Source organism: Caloenas nicobarica, chromosome 6, assembly GCF_036013445.1.
Source record: "Caloenas nicobarica isolate bCalNic1 chromosome 6, bCalNic1.hap1, whole genome shotgun sequence".
In the NCBI taxonomy this organism is placed as follows: Eukaryota; Metazoa; Chordata; class Aves; order Columbiformes; family Columbidae; genus Caloenas; species Caloenas nicobarica.
This window is the reverse complement of record NC_088250.1, coordinates 10,485,344-10,504,828: the sequence shown is the minus strand read 5'-3', so window position 1 is coordinate 10,504,828 and position 19,485 is coordinate 10,485,344. Positions and strand designations below refer to the sequence as shown.

At 38.5% G+C, this 19,485-nt stretch overlaps 1 protein-coding gene across 9 annotated transcripts in view; it reads right to left on the bottom strand.

Moving 5' to 3' along the window:
• The window catches only part of ERBB4 (erb-b2 receptor tyrosine kinase 4), a 617,927-nt gene that overhangs the window by 128,001 nt on the left and 470,441 nt on the right, over window positions 1-19,485 (bottom strand). For 5 of the 9 annotated variants that reach the window (XR_010606397.1, XR_010606399.1, XR_010606398.1 and 2 more), the window contains exons 16-17: window positions 17,958-18,002; window positions 17,763-17,837 (exon numbers count right to left, since the gene is read on the bottom strand). Coding sequence is in view for 1 of the 9 variants with exons in the window: in XM_065638016.1 (XP_065494088.1) it covers window positions 17,763-17,837; window positions 17,958-18,002 (120 nt within the window). In the remaining 8 variants the exon portion in view is untranslated. The remainder of the gene's footprint in view (window positions 1-17,762; window positions 17,838-17,957; window positions 18,003-19,485) is intronic. The other 4 variants (XR_010606402.1, XR_010606404.1, XR_010606400.1 and 1 more) reach the window with 2 other exon arrangements.

The window sequence follows — 19,485 nt, the reverse complement described above, 5'->3', positions numbered from 1 at the left end:
CCTGAAAATAAAGGAAGCTGAATGTTGGCTGGCTGTGAAATGGATTACGATGCTTGGGAAATACAGTTCCAGCACCACCTACTCCTCAGGCAGAGACACTCCTCCTTCCTGTAGTCTGGCCTCGAAGACACAGTCCCCTTTCTAATCCCATTGGTTACTCTGGTGATTTTGAGTGCAGAGCTCAGATTAAAGGATCTGGCATATCCACCCAAAATAGCGCACCTCTTCATTTGCATGCACTTTCCATGATGCTGGTGCAAGAAACTTTAATAGGCAATCACAAAAAACACTGAACATCAGAAGACTTCTGTGGAGTTAGTACTGACTAACATTCTTCAGGAGAGGAATTTTTTTTTTTTTAAATGCCATATGAACAATCATGTAATTTTTAACAAACACCACCAAACTACAGACTGACAAAACAGGCAGGAGATCTCTCAGCTTTAAAGTGCCTACTAAATAACTATCATAACAGCTGTCAAAATAAATAATTAGAGTTTCATGGTACTGTGAACACTAAAAATGGTCCAAACCATGTTTGCATGATAGACCATAATAAGGAAGTGCTTCCAAAGGAAACATAATGACTAGTGAAGAAAATAAAATGAAGTTACAACTTCCTTGCAGCCCGTTTATTGTTGTAGAGTACAGGGGTTCAAAACAAATCTTTATCATCCATTGCGTCAACTCTCACTGACTTTAAAAGAAAGTCCTTATCATTTTTAGTAACGAATTGAAAAATACTAAGTTTTCAAAAACTTTGCTAAACAACCATTTAGTCATTAATGTGAAATATGATGTAATTGCATATTATATCTGAATTTTAAGGAGGTACCACCTAAACACACTGTTAAGCAAGCTTAAAAAGGGAGTGTAAGACGAATAATATAATATGTGAGGTAAAAAAACCATATTTAAATGCTACACAAATAACCGTAATACAAAAGAAGTTTTATTTTGAACTCAAATGGTGCTCAGCTTCCTTCACTATTAAGTCCACTATCCTCAAAAAAAAGTCATGACAGACACAAACATCACAGACCTAAATGGATGTGACTGTGTACCATGCAGCTTCTCCTCGCTCTGCTACTGAGCTAAGCCCCAAAGTCAACAATTACATGTTTTATTTGCTACAATACCAGATGACAAATCACTGCCTTCAGTGCTTTCTGGTATTATCAGTGCAGTTTACTGTTGTTTCCAAACATAGAAAAATTATTTTCTAAGCCCACTTTTCTGGGTGTCACCTACCTCATTTGGGTTATTTTTACTTATCTTTGTTAGGCTGACTTTGCTTTTCTATCTTCTCTACTAGCGTTTTCAAGTATCATGTATCATTTCTCTACTATTTTCACATTTGCAGTATCTTATATTTAATACTCTGCTGAATTTCATTAACATGCTGTTTACCTTTCCTCTACATCATTAAGTCTGTTTAACATGGATCCCTGCAAGGTGGCACTCATCAGAAATGCTGCATTGAAGATATAAAACCTTTCTCCTGTTTTGTTTTTTCAATAAATCAAATCCATGTTTTGGATGTGCACCTAACCAACAGTTCAGCTTCACATACAGCTGGGCACACAAATCTCCTTATCTCTAGTGGCATTAGGGGCTTACTCCATAGAACCGTAGAATTGTTTAGGTTGGAAAAAGACTTTTAAGATCAAGTCCAACCATTAACCTAGCACTGCCAAGTCCACCACTAAACCATGTCCCTGAGTACCACACTGCGTTACTGTCCCACAACCACCTCTGTGAATGCAGTTTGCTACCTTTGCTCACCTCAGACTACTGCCCGCTTAAACCTAATTCCACGAAAGCTAATAGGGGCAATGCTGATGCAGAGACAAAAATTTCACTATAAAATCTCCATTTTGTTAAAGTCATTTTTAAAAGCATGGAGACTTCATTTCTGTTAGAGCTCAGGAAGGCTAAAGCCAAGCAAAGAGAGGTAGTTCCACATCAGACCTGCCTGTCCAGCTTAAATAATGGGCAGCCAAAAGTCGATCCCAGCTCACATTTCAGCTCCACCACGAACGCACCAACAGGAAACTCCCGACACTCCGATGCTTTCCTTTACATACTGAAAATCTACCCCAAAGGACAAAACTAATCTCTGCTAGCTGTTTCTGGACTTTTATGCTCATCAAGAGAGACTCGGCATTCCAAGAAATATGAATCATAATTCAACCCCGTATAATTAATTTGCTATCCCCCTTCAGCTGAGGACAGAACGCCCAATTAATGATGGGAAAAGGCGGCAGCAGGGGAGGCAGTGGGAGGGAAAATATCACAACATGTGAAAAATCCTGCCTTTTAAACTGGAAACTGTATCTGTGGCTAAAAGTTGAAAGTAAGATTCTAGTATTCCCTCAGGAGAAATGAATAATATATATTTCTTTTAAAATGTGTACTGTGTTTTCATATTTAAAATCATGTATTACACACTCCCATACACCAAAATTGAGACAAAAAGTTCAAAGTTAGTATTCCAAGATGGACAAGGATGCACAACAGGGGGGCTCGTATCGTTCCATCCATCCAAAACATCAAAACATCTGCCATTCCCACAGTGCTTTGAGAGCAGGTATTAAAGCCTAATTACTGATTTAGACGAGTACATGGTCTCCTACTCTTGACTGGAGAGCGCAGCAGAAGGGAGAAAGGAAATAGAATTGTGGTCCGTGGAGTAAAGTTGAGAAAGAACACCTGTTTTTTCTATCTTTGGCATTAACCCACCTAATATGATATGTAAATAAATTGAGCTTTGAAGCTGAACTGTTAGAGGGCTTTAAGTTCCTGCCTCAACCTTCCCCACCTTTGAGTTTCACCTACGTATCCAAACAGGACTCCTTATAACTGAGTATTTGCTAAGTGGTCACTTCTTGTAAGTTTTCATTATCAAGGCATTGCTTTTTCCTGATACATGATTCATACTGCATTCCTCACCCCTTCCATCAGTGGGGAGTTCAGCCGCCTTTGAAGCTGTACTTTTAGAAATCTAACGGATTCTCCTAATCCTGGAATGATAAATTTGGTATTAAAACTACACAAGATAAACAACGAGACTGGGAAGCAAATTTGTGTATGTTTTAATAGCTTCTCTCTGCTGTGCAGCACTCCCCAGGCAGAGCTCTACAGCCACAACTTCCCGAGTGCCTGGTGTTCACCAAACAGTGCTCCCCTGGGCTGCAAGAATTAATCTTATATTATTCACATTAAGACGTGCTTTGCTTTAGGTTTTTCTTTTTCAAGAAAAAGTCTTTCTTTCCCCACCTAATCTGAGCATGTTTGAACACTGACAAATGTCACCATTTGCGTACAGATTAGGAGGTTTTTTCATGCACAAACACAAATTTTAGCTCACAGCTGATCCCATGATTACTACCAATTCCACATTTAATCCAGATAAGGGCAAACTGCATCCCATTGTACCGTCACCTAGCTGCAGTTAAACTCTGGTGGCAGGTAGTTCTAGACGCGACTTTTCAACATACAAAGTGATCACAATGTTGCAGTCTGTATTTAGGTCTACTCAGCAGTTTAACCTCAAACACAGTTTTCACTTTGGCCAAGGCTAAAGCTGACAAACAGGGATCTATAGTCAAAACTGTTTTTTCCCTACCCACACTGGTTCCTATATGGAAGCCTTCCTCAAGCAAGGATTTAAGGACATTTGTAGACCACTATAATCAAGTTATCTGTAAGCTCAAAGTTTTTGCACCAGCTTTGCGAAATGAGAACGTGCAGAACAGAGACTTGGGGTCTCTACTGGATGCTGTACACACACCCTTTCCTACTCCACTGTACCACTAACCAAGATGTGCTCTTGAGAGCAACTGTGCTATTAGGATACATCAAAATGTTTAACGTAGTGACATAATTTACCCACGGTTTGCACGTATTTTCGTGATCAGGCCGTTTACTGAAAACAAAACACCAACAAGATGCAAATACCTATATTATGTGCATTCTTTACATTGTAAAAGTGTCCTGCTCATGCTTCATTTTTTTAAAAAAAGGTAGGATTTCGCATTTCACTCAGCAAAATAAATGAATATTTAGTATAGCTTTGAAAATGAATATAACCTAGCATTCTAGACATTAATATGTATTGATGATAAATTTATGACATCTTTATTATCATTAAGCACCCATAATGGATTTCTTTAAAACTAGTTTTAAATCTGAACTGCATAATCTAGGACAACAACCACATTTTTGTTATGTTTTCACCATAAATTACAAAGAACTCGCAGTTTTAACTCCCTGTTGATACAGTTGACTGGGAATAAACACTGAAATCTCTGGGATTACAGTATCAATATGGAGGCTTTTCATGGGCTTCTCTCCCTTTAAAACCCATCTGACATCTCTTGCACTCCTGGTATTTTCAGTCTGAGATTCTTCTCTTCTGCCACAACATAAAAAAATGAATGCTATTGTTAAGAACTTGCACAGTGACTTCGTTTTAAGGCTTGTGCTTTAAGTAAGCAGATTAACATTCCTTGTAAAATATGCCAAGTCAGGCCCCATATAGTGCAGATTGATTTATCTGTGCCAGAAAGCCAGTTAAATCCCCTAGATTGGACTCACAGGTGAAGCCAGTTCATCAAGTAAAAGAACAATCCTCTTTATACACTTGCCATATTTCCCATTTTCTTTGGAAGAAAACTTTGCTTGAAAATAAAGAAAACTAGACCTGTAATGACCACGGGCGCTGATGGACTGCTCTGAAACTAAAATCATCAACATTAGCTCAAAGAGTTTCTCTCTGCATAAAGCATTCCTGTTAGAAGCAATAAACCCAGCCTGCTTCCCTGCAATCAGTTGCAGTCAACTGGCTCTACGATTATGTCTGTGTACATGAAATTACAAATCAGAAAACATGGTTTTCTCAAACAGAAACATGAAGTGTGTTTTCCTGTATGACATTATATGCTGACAGACTACTTCGTGTGGCGGCACTGCTTTTTATTCATTAACAGTCAAATCCAGAAGTACCACAGAGCAGCACAGTCTGAGGCAGAGAGCATCACACCACTTAAGGAGCTGGAGAAATACAAAGCAGTGCTCATATTATATCAGTAGGGAGCAAAAACACTCAATGGGAGCTGCAGTATATAGAGAATACAAATTGTAGTATAAAAGTTGCTATTGAAACCGAGCAGGAACATCCCTCCCTCACTCTGCAACAGGTGTTCAGGGCAGATTTTTGTAACATTTGCTTAATTGCTGTATTTCGTTTTCTATTATATGTTTTAGCAGACAAGGACAGGCCAGTTACCTTCACCCTACATCCTGTACATCTTCTCAAGCAGAAGGCTGAAATTGAGCCTAAATGGCTCAGAAATTATTTAAACCTGCCCTCAGCTTTGCTGCACCAGTGACTGTACAGATGAGTGAATTCTGCAGGCAGTATTAATAGGAATTCATTAACACTTCAGGTGGCAGCTTGATTCAGCCTAATGCATGCTGGGTTTTTCTTTACATTTAACAAACAATTATGTAGACAGGTGTATGATCCAGAGTTTGGAAAAAAAATCTGATCTCTGAGGACATGTATTCATGATGAATTAGATATCCACTAGTTTGCTGTCTAGAAGTTTTGGTACCCAGTATTTGGTACAGGAGCCAGAGGGAAATTCACTTCAGTTGGGTCACAAATCAAACCATAAAGAATAGAGAACAGGAAGGAATGTTCAGGAGTATTTTAAATAACCATTAGGATGGAACCTGTTTGAATCCTGCACTCTTCTTTCTGCAATTTTTTTAAACACTTTCCAAATTCCACTGGAAAATGCTTGCAATTTATTTAAGCTCCAGTTAAGTGTTCACAGAAATTGAGCAACTGAACACACAAACTCTCCAAATCCATACACAACTAAGCAAAAATTTGCCTGTAGGACTGCACAGGTGGTTTGCCTACCTTTAAGGAGCTGGAGGAGGAAGGTTTCTCTACACCAAGTCCTTCATTCTTACTTTACTTCACAAATCATCTTTCTTTTTGAAAATGCATTGAACTCTCTTTTTATACCTGCCTCCTTTGATTGTTTTTTGGAACATCAGTCTTTCCTGAGAGTAGTCATTCATAAGATTTAAGGAGCACAGAGCAGATATTTTTGTCCAAGTGGCTGTGAACACTGGACTCCTTTCCGTTCCATCTTCGAATCATATGGGGCAGCGAGTGTTTGCCTTCACAAGCTCCAGGAGTATTCACAGCAGGGAACCTTCAAAGACTGTATTTGGGGACCAAGTCTCATATTCTGTCCCAGATTCCCTCCTCCTGAAGTCCTTGTGACTTCACGTTTCTCCTTGTTAGAACAGGTTCTGTAAATTAAAAGAGAGCCCTAACTCCTGTCAGACCGCTTCTGGTCCAGCTCTGTATCTACACTCCCATGAGCCATCCCACCAGGGTGAACAAGCCTCTTCACATGAGCGAGCACTCAGACTAAGGTTCAGCACTAGACACTGGAAGAGGGGACAAAACCAATCAACCAACCAAGAAAAAAAACCAAAACCCACAAACACAACATCAAAACAAAATGGGACATGATAAACTCATGAGAACAGAACTGTCACACTGTGTTCCCAGTGTTCAAGTTTCTTTTCATACCCAATAATTTGTTTTCTGATAAATATAGAACTTACATGGGTTTCAGCTGAGGTTTTTTTAACAAGTGGCGGTATCAAAGTATCTTCTGGACCTATGTTGAGATTAGAGCGCGTGGAGGACTTGTAGAAGAATGTGTTTGGAAATATGCACCCATATATCGGGCACGTATTCCATACATTCATACATATATATATATACACACACACACATATTATTAAAAATTTTTCCTTCAAAGTCTAAATCAAAATATTAATGCTTCAACATAGTAACACTTCATTCCACACTGGTATAAACGTATACATAAATATAGCATTTGAGACATTTATTAGAATACTAGTAATGGCCATGATGCTGTTAACTTCAGCATATATTTTAGCTACTCCTCACTTGAGTTCTAAATATGCGGAATTTATCTTTGTAGAGCATAGCAGGGAATAAATGCAGCCAGTGCTCATAAATATCAAGGAAAATCCAAGGCAGATAAAGAGCTGGGTATAAGGAATTTATTTCTGAGTATGCCGGATGCTATTTTTGGATTTATCACTATTATTTTACAAGGATAGCATTCTGTCTAAACACCCTACACAAATTATATCAATCATTAGAAAATCCTATATGATTATGTGGAAAAACTCACATAAAATCGAGTTCCTCCTTCTAACACAAGGCTTATACAGGATCATCTCCTATATGATGATATGCCCCAAAATTCTTTTGTCTGTAATTTATCAGTCATCTCCCAGTAGTTCTTATATTACCAAGTGGAGCACAGAGAAACTCCGATGCATCTTGCAACTCTTCTTAATTCTAGTCATAATCCCACTGCCAGCATTTCCCCAAAGACCATTCAGAAAAAAACCCAAAGAAGTTAAACTTCGAAGTTCGAAACCCACCCACCTTCAACTCCTCTGTAACCACGGCCACCCAAAGGAATCTATTTTGCTTCCCTGGCTGGAAAGCAAGCCAAGGGAAACCAGTCTTTGTGAATATTAGCCTCATCTTCTATTCTCAGCTGTACTGATGATTTTTGTGTGTGTGTGTGTATGTACACAGCAACTTCCTATCATCTCGATAGTCACAGATGTGACTTGATTAGAAAAACAGCTTGTGTCCATGGTGAGGAGACTGCTCAGAGTAACCTAGACTCTACAACAGCTGTTTTATTGTGATTATTTTGCAGTACAGCATAGCCCATACAAAGGCAAATGATAATTTAGTAAAACAGCTCTTCCTTCTCCCAAATTTCAGTATGATAGAACATTCCAGAATTTATTGCAGATACTACCTTAACTATGCATCTTCCAAATGTTAAAAATATTCCTCTTCCAATAGCTGCTCAACTCCCAGAACAGAGCAAGCCAAACATCTAGGAAAATGGTGATCTAGTTTAAAAATACCTTTTTCTTCTTTCAGCCACAAACCCCTTCCTCTCTCCCTACCACCAAACCCTCAAACCTAAGTACCAGCCTGTCCGGCAGACAGCAGATCCTGCTGACCTTTTACGCCTCTTAGGGCTCACAGCTTCTGAAGCTCATTAGGGCTCAAGAAAATAAGGTTAGAGAAGGCTCAGACATTTAATTTTCCTGCCTCTATCATAAGGAGAGAGGGATTGCCTCTCATTCCACTTCAAGATGTATGTATTCAAACTATTTAAGCAAGAAGAGCACGAAAAGGTTGACAAAACTAACTAGAGAGAATACACACAAATATAACTGCTACAGCTATAGGTTTTGGCTTGCTTTCTTAGTAACTGCCTTTTACCCACTGGAATGTTCCTGGAAAGAAAAGGAGCTCCCTTACTTCAAAAATCCGTTGATTAAAAGATGACTCAAACATCCCAATGTTTGGAATTTGGAATCTGATCCACTGGTTGATCAGGAAATCAAAGCAGAGAGAGAGAGAGTCCACGCACAGCTGAAGTGGTGAGCCAGCATTCAATTTAGCCTGCATCCAAGTCATTTACATGCAGAGGACATCGTTACCACGAGGGAGGGAAAAACATATCTACAGGAGATGGGACTATTTAAAGCTAGAATATTATCTCTTCAATCTGTTCTTTGTCTATTATCCTTACTGTGATCGCAACTATGCATATTAACAACTAGCTGTCCATTTTCAATGCAGGAATCCTTTTTACTCCCCTCCCTCCCCCCGCCCCCATCAGACCATGAGTGGCAGGGAAAGAGGTGATTTACTCCTGAAATTTACACATTTTCTTTAAGGAAGGTTATTCAATCAAATAAAGCAATGCCTGCCAACACAGAGCCCACTGAAATGAACTGAAAACTTCCCAATGGTTGATTCAAGCCTAGTGGGAACTTAAAAGAGACCAGTTTGGCCACTGCCACATTGGTGAATTGCACAACTAGAATTAGCCCTCCTCCCTCCAGGCTACAAGGTCATCACAGGCTCTGCTTCAAACCAACCAACCTACAGGATCCATATATCACGCTCATTGTTCCCAGCATCATAGAATCATAGAACATCCTGAGTTGGAAGAGACCCGCAAGGATCACTGAGTCCAACTCTTGTCACTTTCAGATTAATCTGCAGATTAACATGCTATATTGCCAAAACTAGGGATCACCATGTCCTACCTTCTCTTCAGCATGACTTGTAAGACTATACTCAGCAACACTGACATCAAGCCCATGGGTTCTAACTTGGCTGAACCTTAACAGCATTAACTGGAGCAAAACAAATTGTAACAAATAATTAAAAACACATTCTCTGTCCTTTTGTTTGCTTCTACTTTTCCACTGTCACCTCTTCTTTCCATTCAGGTTATGGTGCTTTACAGCTTCTCTGCCTTCTAAGAAATATCTGTGTTACTTAATTTCAGTGATGTATCTCAACATCACAAGGTTTACTACAAGTAGACAGCTATGACTTAAAATGGAACAGCAAGTAAAATAAAAACATATAATGAAAATCCAAGGAGAGCATTTTAAGAGGCAAGTAACATGGTGTATTGCTTTGATGGCCTGTGTTTCTAATGGACAGACTATGTCACCCGCAAGGTATTGGCAGTTTAAGACAAATTATTTGATGGAAGAGTTCGCAATAATTAAAAGGTTGATTGCATTTCAGATAATTTTTCTGCAGGTACTACAAGGAAAACTTCATATAATTTACAAATCAGGGATTATATCATGACTGGACCATGTTTAACCAAAGTTTGGCCTTTGTCCTGATGACAAGGTTGGATTTGTTCTGAAATTTCTGCATAAATGCCACAACTGTTCAGGATGAGGGATTACCAGCCCTGCTGAGAGGTGTACCAGCACAAGAAAATACACGGTAAGATCCTCACAACTCTCTGCCAATGAGAAGCTCAGTCAGAACCAGCCAGCACATTTTTCACATTATTCTATAATCTTTCCTTGCTGTTCGATCATTTGCCTAATCTTAGATAATTACAGAAATTATTAGCAGCATTACTGTTTATTGATTAAACAGCCAATATGTCCTCAAAAGAGCTTGTTCACCAGTGTGTGAAGATGGTGTCATTAAAAATTTACATCAGATTGAACAAAAGCATGAAGTTTTTTGACAAAAGGACTGTCATCTCTAAAGATAACTTCACTTTCAAAGGTTACATACAAATAAAAACAATACCAAGAGGCCACGCTTTCTAAAACTTCATAGTACCAAATGTACAGCTTCATCAAAGCATCTTCCAGGAAAGGAAGGGAGGGACAATAAGAAGAGGGAGAGGACCGAAAAAAGAAGAGAGTCTGCATTGCAGAACAATATAAGATACTTAACGACCTCAGTAGTATCTAAGGCTTAGAAAACCTGATAGAGATGGACAAACTAGACCTTTGAATTTGTGTCATTAGTGGTGAAACTTAGTCATGGGAAACAATTTGCCTTCAGCTGTACACTATCAAATACAAATGCCGAACCACTAACACACAAAAATGCTACTACATTTATTGAAAATGAATGTCTCATTTAAGTCGATACAAGCACGATGCAAGAGACTTCAGTCAAACGGGTTAAGATTTGAATGAGTTTCTCCTCTATCCTAGCAAGGGACAGTCTGAAAACTCAGAATTTTAACTGACTTAACTGATAGTGAACAAGGATGTGTCAGCATAACAGGAACCTTGTGTAAAGTCACTTGGAACTCTCACTCTGTGCCTCACCAAAGCCGACAGGAACCAAAGCCCAATATTCAGCAGCTAGTTTTGCTTGTTTGTGTCCAAGTCAGTGGCAGGAATCAAAGTGCAGAGGAGAAACGCTGGGTCCTGAACTTAGAGAACGAGCCAAAAGCTGATCATAGCTGGAAACTATAATCTCAGACATGGAAGTCTTATGTTACACACTGTAAAAAATGACAGGAGGAACCAGCAAAATTCTCTGCCCTGAGTATCTATGTAGCACAGCCTACAAGCTTGGCACAAAGTCATTCTGCTTGCACAAAAAGTTCCAGTCTGGTACAACATCATCAGGAAAAATCATCCCAGCGATTAATAATCCTCATTACAAATGCACTGGCATTTTGCTGCTTTGCATGTGTCTTTCCTCAGGTTTCATTCACTAAATTATCTCAAGACAGACACCCCACTCTCCTTTCCAGTCTGCTAGACTAGTGGCATCTTTAGGCAAACTTTTGCTCCTTATCTTTGTACTTTTGGATAATAATCAGGCTCTACACTTTAACCTTCAGCCAAAAATAAGCTTTAGCAGTTTGAGCTCTCCTCACTACCAGGCCCTATGTACAAAGCTTTAATTATTTCTGGTGGCTCTTCTCTAAAATCTCTTTAATGTACAGTCCTGGGAAATGACTAAGTCTTTCTGAAAGTATGAGGTCTACATTCTTGTTCAATCCTATCCACTACCTATAAAACAAGGTAGAAAACACACAAAATATCTCTGTTTTACAGAAGAGATGCAAAGTAAGCTGAACTAACAAAGAGGGCACATTGCATGGGAAATGAGGTTAGTATTATATTAGGCCCCCTTTCTCACTACAATTGGAATGTAGTCATTTGAAACCCTTCATACATTTTCCCACCCTGTTACTTCATTTTACAGCATGACAAGAAAAAAACTTATAGTAAGATAAACTAATTTGGTCTAATGGCTTGATTTACTAATGCTCGATTCCTGTACAGTTGCTGGTATTTGTGGTAATGCTTCCACATTTGGTAACTGCTGCAGTACAACTTTCCACATGTAGCACCAAGGGACAGAAGCTTGTTAATTCCTTCAAACCTACAGCTTGTTTTATTAGTTTACCATTGTGTTTGCAGGCTATACACTGGTAAAACTGGAAAATGCCTTATCAAGTTCAAAGCTGGTATTTCCATTTATGCAAAAACAAATGAAAAAGATTTACTGTGAACTGTATTATCATCATTAACAAGTTATCCACTAGTTTTTATCTAATACTGGAAAAGCTGTTGCAAATTAGCTTGAGAAGTAGAACATACACTTTTGCATGTAAAACAAAAAAAAGCAATGTCATTCGCAGACTTCAAATACAAATTCTCATCTGCATCAAGTGTTCTACACTTGATCACTCCAGCAAATAATTAGCACGGGGGAAATTCTTGCAAGATTACTTTATGGATACCAGAAAGGAATAAATCTATCCCAAACGCAAACGCAGTCCCCACCTGCAGTAGACTGCACGGCTTAAGATACTAACTTTGATCTGAAGAGATCTAATTAAGCAGACATGACCGCGTACGTGCTTACAAACCAAGCCAGCCACTACCAATATGCTGTTCTAAAGAATCCCAACCAAGAGCTTCCCATTTAAATGCAAGAATTGCAGCTCCTTTATCACCTGACAGGTCACGGCGAGTAAGCCAGAATGCAGACAATTAAGTCTTGGTTGGACTCTGAACTCAAATACATTCATCATGTAAATTGTCCAAATATGAAAGAGTGACAAATCCTGCATTACGCAGGTAGATTGGAAGTAAGACTGCAAGCTTTAGTTCTGATTTATTATATATTAAATATTAATGTATTATTAAGAAACCATTCACTGAGGTTTAAACAACTTTATATCTTACATATTTCTAAAGCTCTACAAATGTATTTTTAATAATAGATAATTAATTTATGCCAACATTAAATTCAAATTAAATCCTCATTTCAAGCCATAAAAGAAACTCATTGGAGAGTGGTGAGACATATACTGTTGCTCTATAATAAGGTCATTTGTTCACAGCACAGTTTTACTTCTGCATCATATATTATTTGTGTAGCCAAACCAGTACAGACACACAACACAAAGCTTATGTAGCCTGACAAGAAATAAAAGTGACCTCTGCAATAGGGCTGCGTGGTGTTTTCCATTTTAATAAACCATTTTCAATTTGGAATTTACAAATGCTGCTTGTCTTTCAGCAGTGACCTACCATGTTTGGCCTAATCACTTCTAATTTTTTCTGCTCATCGTTTCAGTAAAAAATCATTTAGTTACTTTTCTGAACAAAGAATTTTCTTATTTTAAATTTATTTGAAAAATTATTTTTCAACTTGTGGTAGGGCAAGCTTTCAGTGAGAAGTCTCTACAGAGAAATTTGGTGACAACCAGACAGAACTCCAGTGCTTGGAAAATACTGTGTTCAGTGCATTCTGTGTACTTTTCAAGACACTTTTGATGAAACCGAGAAGGCTTGCTGTTCAGAGGGTCTGAACATATGCATGCATCTCATCATGTTGGACCTTGTACTCAAGCCATCGAGGGGCAGAACTTTGAGGTTTGAGGATAACAGAGGTACTATGTATTTCATTATGTTACCTTGGGTGCTAAGCTAAGCAGACCGAATACAAGTCCCTGCACGTTTCTGCAAGAAACCTGCTTGCTTCCCTTTGTAAGACTGGGCACTGCCCCAGTGGTTCTTCAGAGCTCAGCAGCTGAAGAAGGTGCAAGGGCTGGGACATACCCAATGAGACAACAGGGACTGCCACACTTAGCCACAGTGACACATACTAAGGAAACTTCTGTAACCTCATTGTGGCATTTCTCTGTTTGACGTGCAACACGGCACAATAATGAGCATCAACCAAACCCACTAAACGAGCACAGCTGCTGAGAAACTTGGTCTATGAGTATCAACAATCTCAAAATACTGCAAGAGTATTCCACTCTTTGTATAACAAACGACGAGAAACATCGCATTTCTGGTCTAATTCTATCCTGCTTACTCTCAACAGGAGCTTCAAACTATTAGAGCCACAGAATGGATTTTAAAAAGCACTTGCATGACAATTGCTTCTAGTTCTTTGAGTCTCCCAAACTTAACAGTTTATTTCTCTCTGGAGTAGAAGATCCTACCAAATCCTTCCATACTATGAGACCTCACCAGCCAACCATGCTGAGTCAAGCAGCTGAAGTAGAAGCCCTGGCAGATCCCAGATAAATCTTTCGGAACATGTTATAGAACAGAAGTTTTAATACAATCAGAGTTTTCTTAACTGTGGTCAGCTCTGTACAGTAGAAAAGAAGGAAAATCCACCTGGCTCCTTTCCTAAGTAAACCAGTCTTACTAAGCGGGAATGGTAAAAAGCAGGAGAGCTCAAGACATCACTTGCAGGGACTTTCATTCATGTCACAGGGGTACTCAAAACATACTCCTCCTAAAGCTCCAGGCAGTGACATGTTGCTGTGACAATAAAAGTGCCCACAGCAAAGCTCTGTTTTGAGAACCAGTTCAGTAGCATCAAATTCTCACACAGAACAGGGATTTCTTTATCAGTCTGTCCTAAAAAGATTAAGTGTAAGCTCTATCCAAACGACAAAGGCACAACAAGAAACCACTTGTTTTTCTAGACTTGATTCTTCAAAAAATATAGAAATCCATTTCTTCAACTGCTCTGTTCTGATACAGCATCAGAAAGCTCCATATTAAGAGTCTCTCAACAGTAACATCTTTTACCAATCAAGTAATGTTGCCTAGTTTGTACTCACAGATCCTATTTTTCCTCTTATGTTATACAGAGATTCTCTTCCTCTTCCCTCCAGAATGACTATAATTATTCTATAAAAATACAGAACATATGGAGCACTTTCCTCCAAGCAATGGAACAGAGCACCATAAAAGCAATGAACATTAGCAGTTTATTAGAGGTGGTTTCCCTTCCCCATCATCTACTCAGAGCTGCTGTGAAATTCTATTGAAGTCATACTGTGCAGAGGTACAAAACAGCTATGAAAGGATTTGCCTGCATTACATATGGTTTACAGTTAATTAGCTCTTATACACACACAGAGTACATAAAACCAGCTTTTTTATTTAGGAAGTGATGATTTGTTGAGAGGACGTCCTTTGTTGATACAAAGCTAGCATTAGGATTGTAATTCGAGTTAACATCTATGCATCATTTTATGTAACCACTTGACAATGGTGGTCCTGGCTAATTAGTTTCTGTTAGTTAAAAGGGAAATGTGAATGACATTTTCTTAGGGCATAAATAGAGAGAGACGTCAGCTTCCTCAGACCAATAACATCAAGGTGCTAGTTCTTTCCTATCATATCCACCACATGCTTCTGATCACAACTTCAGATTTGCAATCTCTCATGCACCGGAAAACAGAAACTTCTTGCATCGTTTTGGACAGAACTCTATTGAATCAAAAGGTTTCAAAAAACCTATGCAGAAAGAGATGCAATGTCACACGTAAGGAATTTTTTTCCCACTAAATATAAGCAACCAAACATAAGCAGAAAAACTGAAGTTTCACCAGTAATCTGGACAACAAGCCATGTGATGCACATCTGGATCCATCTTCATTAACTACGACAGGAAGAACTCATCTGCTGTTCTAACAGACTCTTACAAACGCCTCCAAGTCAACACATCATGGCAAAAACCATATGCAAACTGCAAACTGGAAAGAAAAGCAACACTGGTATGAAGATGGAATAGGTGAAGATGAGAAATATCTCATTGTGGCTAGAGCCCTGCTCTCGCTTTCAGCTGCCTGAACAGCACAGAATCCTCCAACTCACTGCTAACTCACAGCAACGGAAGCAATTCAAGTCAATGGATACAGGTAAAACTGGTTATTAATTATTTTAAGGTCTGTAAGTCTAAGGAGGTCATACAATTGTTAGAGGGACATGAAGAAGGTTCTATCTTAAGTGAAACACAGCAATTTTTTATTTACATTCCTACTGTAATAAAAAGTATCACTTTTGCCAGTGCAGTTTTGCCCATTATTAGCCCAAACAAAAGGAACTATTTTCACTGAAAAAAAATAATGCACAATTTCACTAATCTAATAAATATAAAGGTATGAAATGTCTGTCTTTGGATTTAAAGTGAAAGAATACATACTGACATTTAAACACAGTGCAGTAATTTTCCTAAAATAAATTCAGCAAAGTTGGAACAAAAAAAACCCAAACCAAAACAAAACAACAAAAACCCACCATCAGAAACATTTGAGGAACTTCCTCCTCACACTGAATGGAGCAGGAAATTATTCACCTGAGCAGAGTAAAACAACTGCTTTGATATCCACCCCCTCTTGATAATTTGCTTTACTACCTTGACAGCAGATTAAAGGAGACAAAACCTACGATTTACAGAACATAAAATCCAAAATAAGCACGGTCTGCTAACACAGGGCTTAAGCCCAGCAGCCTACCAGACAACACTTTCTTTAGTGTTGTGTCATCACGTTTGAGGTTCCTCTTCTTTAATTCCACTTTTAAATATAGGGCCCAATGTTACATCCACTGTGATTAATAGGAGTCTTTCCATCAAATTTAGCCGGTAGTCGGCAGTATCTCCAGAGCCTTTGCTACTACCTGAACATTTTCAATGGAAAGGTAAGTTTTGGAGTTATCCCACTTGAATTAAACAGCAAACAACATCTGACTGGCTTTTGAGCTAAAAGAGCTAGCAGCCTGTAACGCTGTAAGGGTTACACTATTGCCAGCAAATTGTCTTCCTAGTATAGAGCCCTTACTGTCCCCTCAAAAACTGATTAAAAATCCAATTGATGAAATACATGTTATTTTTAAACAGGTTACTAAAGCAAAGAACTTAAGCATGGCCTTTGTTTGTAACTTAGCAAGCCCCTTAAACTTGTGCAAATAATAATACATTTTCTATATTCGTGCTTTGAGTAAAGCTGATGGAATGGAGACCTTAAAACTGCTTGCTTGGTTTGGGAAACTCAGTTTGGATGAGTACATCTGAAAATGAGTCCCACACAGAAGTATCTCAAACTGGACAGCCCAGATCAGGAAGACTAAAAAAATATTGAAATATTGAAAAACTCAGTCTTCTCCTGTTGCTTACCCATTGGTCCATGAATTAAGTCAGAATTGATATTGATTTAATTAAACAATTATACCATTTGATACCATTTTTCAAGTCTAAACGCGTTCTCCCTCAACAGCTAGAAATAAGAACATCCACATTACGTACACGGCTAGGAAGGAAAGGCAATCTTAAAATCTTTTTTTAAAGACAAGAAAACAAAAAGAAACCAAAGTAAAACCCTTAATGAGGTGAAGTTGATTGAAATGCTATTTTTTTCATTCAGTCTTAGCTCATGAAAGTAAACCCAAAGCCTGGAAGTCATACTAACCAGTTTGAATTTAAAAACAAACTCAATAGCAATGAAGGGCTTACATGAAAAAGAATGCAAGGTTATTTTTTTTTTAAACAGAAAATGAAAAAAATATAATAGTGTTATGTGAATTAAAGAAGAAATTTGTTTTGCTGAAACGCTTTTTTTCCAGAGAAGAAGCATGAAAGAAAAAAGCTGCATTTGCTTTTAAGCTCCGTCTTAAACAGAACAAACTAAAAAAACAACAGGAAAAAGGTAAATTCCAATTTAACCAGAGTTTTCACCATGATTACTTCTAGTAAAATTTTACCAAGGAACATGTATTTCTGCAGAAAAATTCCAAATTGAACCCTTACTGATTCAACCTAAAAATTTTTTAAAATGGCATTTTCTAATCAGTCTAAACAAGTAAGACATTTAATTTGCTTTCAAATAGTAAAGTAAATTTGGATGTTCAGAGGCATATCTTATTTAAGAACAAATTATATTCTCCCCATAAGCTGTATTTCTGCACAAACTGGATAGTATAACATTCCCATGGTAACCAGGGAAGGACCTTGGGTACAAAAATGGAGAAGTGCTGGATGTTACCTAGCATGTTGTGGTAAAGTGGACTGTCGTGTCCATGGATAGTAAATGCAGTCATGACTAGCGGGACCTCTACACCTGCAGGCAATTACAGAACAAAAGACGTCATTTGCCATTAACAAGGACATGCACACGCATGCGCCCTTGTCCACACGTGAAGGATGGAAGACACACAGGGAACGATCACTCAGCAAGTACCTATCCATCAGGCCGATGCAGTCCTCAATACGTGGACCTATGCACCTGCAGCAAATCCAAATCGAAAATAGGGAGAGAAAGAGAGAAATTTGTTATTTACAGGTCCAAGAAGCAGGAATCCCTTCTTTGTGTCAGATTCTTAATTATAATTCTCAAGAGAGACCTAGGGCACCACAAAATTATAGCTTGTGACAAAAACAAGCTTGCAATGGGAACAATAATAGCAACATAAACAGCACTCCAAGGTTGGACATATCTTGGCACAAACAACACTTGAGGGTTTCACCTGCACATGTGGGAGTCTTAACAATAGAGTTGCTTTTTCTGAATGTCATCAAACCAGTGATTACTGCACAAAAGCTGTTCATTTGTGAGACAAGACCTCCAGGAGCACAATGCAAAACTTTTTTTCTTTCTGTAATCGATGCAACTGTTCATTCTGTTCTAAGCTTCTAGCTAGGGCAACTGACTATATTTTTATCAAGGAAGTCCAATGACGAGCTTGCAACAACAAAAAACAGAGCGAAACGGTGTCTGCTGATTCAGGCATTTTATTCTGCTCTCCTTAGATACTGCCAAAAGATGTCCACCTGCAAAATGAGCAGGTGCTCACCAAAGGCAACAGAAATACAGAGAACCACTTGACACAGCACCACTGAAGCACAACCACAGGGAAAAACTCCATTTGCAAGACATGGATTTGGGTGGATTTTCCTTGTTCTCATGAAGAGCAGTAGGTGAAGTGGTGTCCTGGGTCCTCTGCATCCACATAGCAAGTCAATGACAAATTTACACAGCAGTTAGGAATCTGAGACAGATATATAAACTTAAGACAACCTGACACCCGTCAGTGCTGAATGCCCAGCTAGTCCCTCCATAGCCACAGAGAGTTTGGAGGTCTCAGCGTTTTAAGGAAACTAAAGGACCTATTTCAACTCTTTAACTAGATCTCAGAGCCATTTTATTAACAGGCTCTTTGGCTGTATGTCTACTACAGGAGCAGGTGATCTGACACATCAGTAGACTGAAACTCACCTCTGTTGAGGTGTTTTAAATTAAAAAAAAAAAAGTCGGGAGATCATATCTTAGAAGTCTTCTGCTTTCAGTTTGGCTTTGATAGAGGGATATGCATGTCAGAAATCTGAAGTTCAAAAATGCTCCCATGAGATCTTATTTCCACTTCACCACCACTTGCCTCTCATCAACTTTTGCTGCATTCAGATTAGCTATCACTCTGCCATTATAAAATAAATTCAGTGAATTCCGTTTTCTCTTACCTGCCCATCAGGGAGAACAAAATGATAGTGAACTTTACCTCTTGTTTGTTTACTTTAATTTTTATTTTTACAAAAATAAACTGCAACATGCAAACAGAAATTGTAAGGATTTCCTCAATAGTCATTTTATTCGGCAAATGGGCAGACATAAAAAGGATTCATTAAATACCCAGGTGGCCAGATAATGCATGAAGCAAAAAGGATGGATTTAAACTCAGTTCAAAAACTTCAAACTCTTGAAGGTGGTTTTT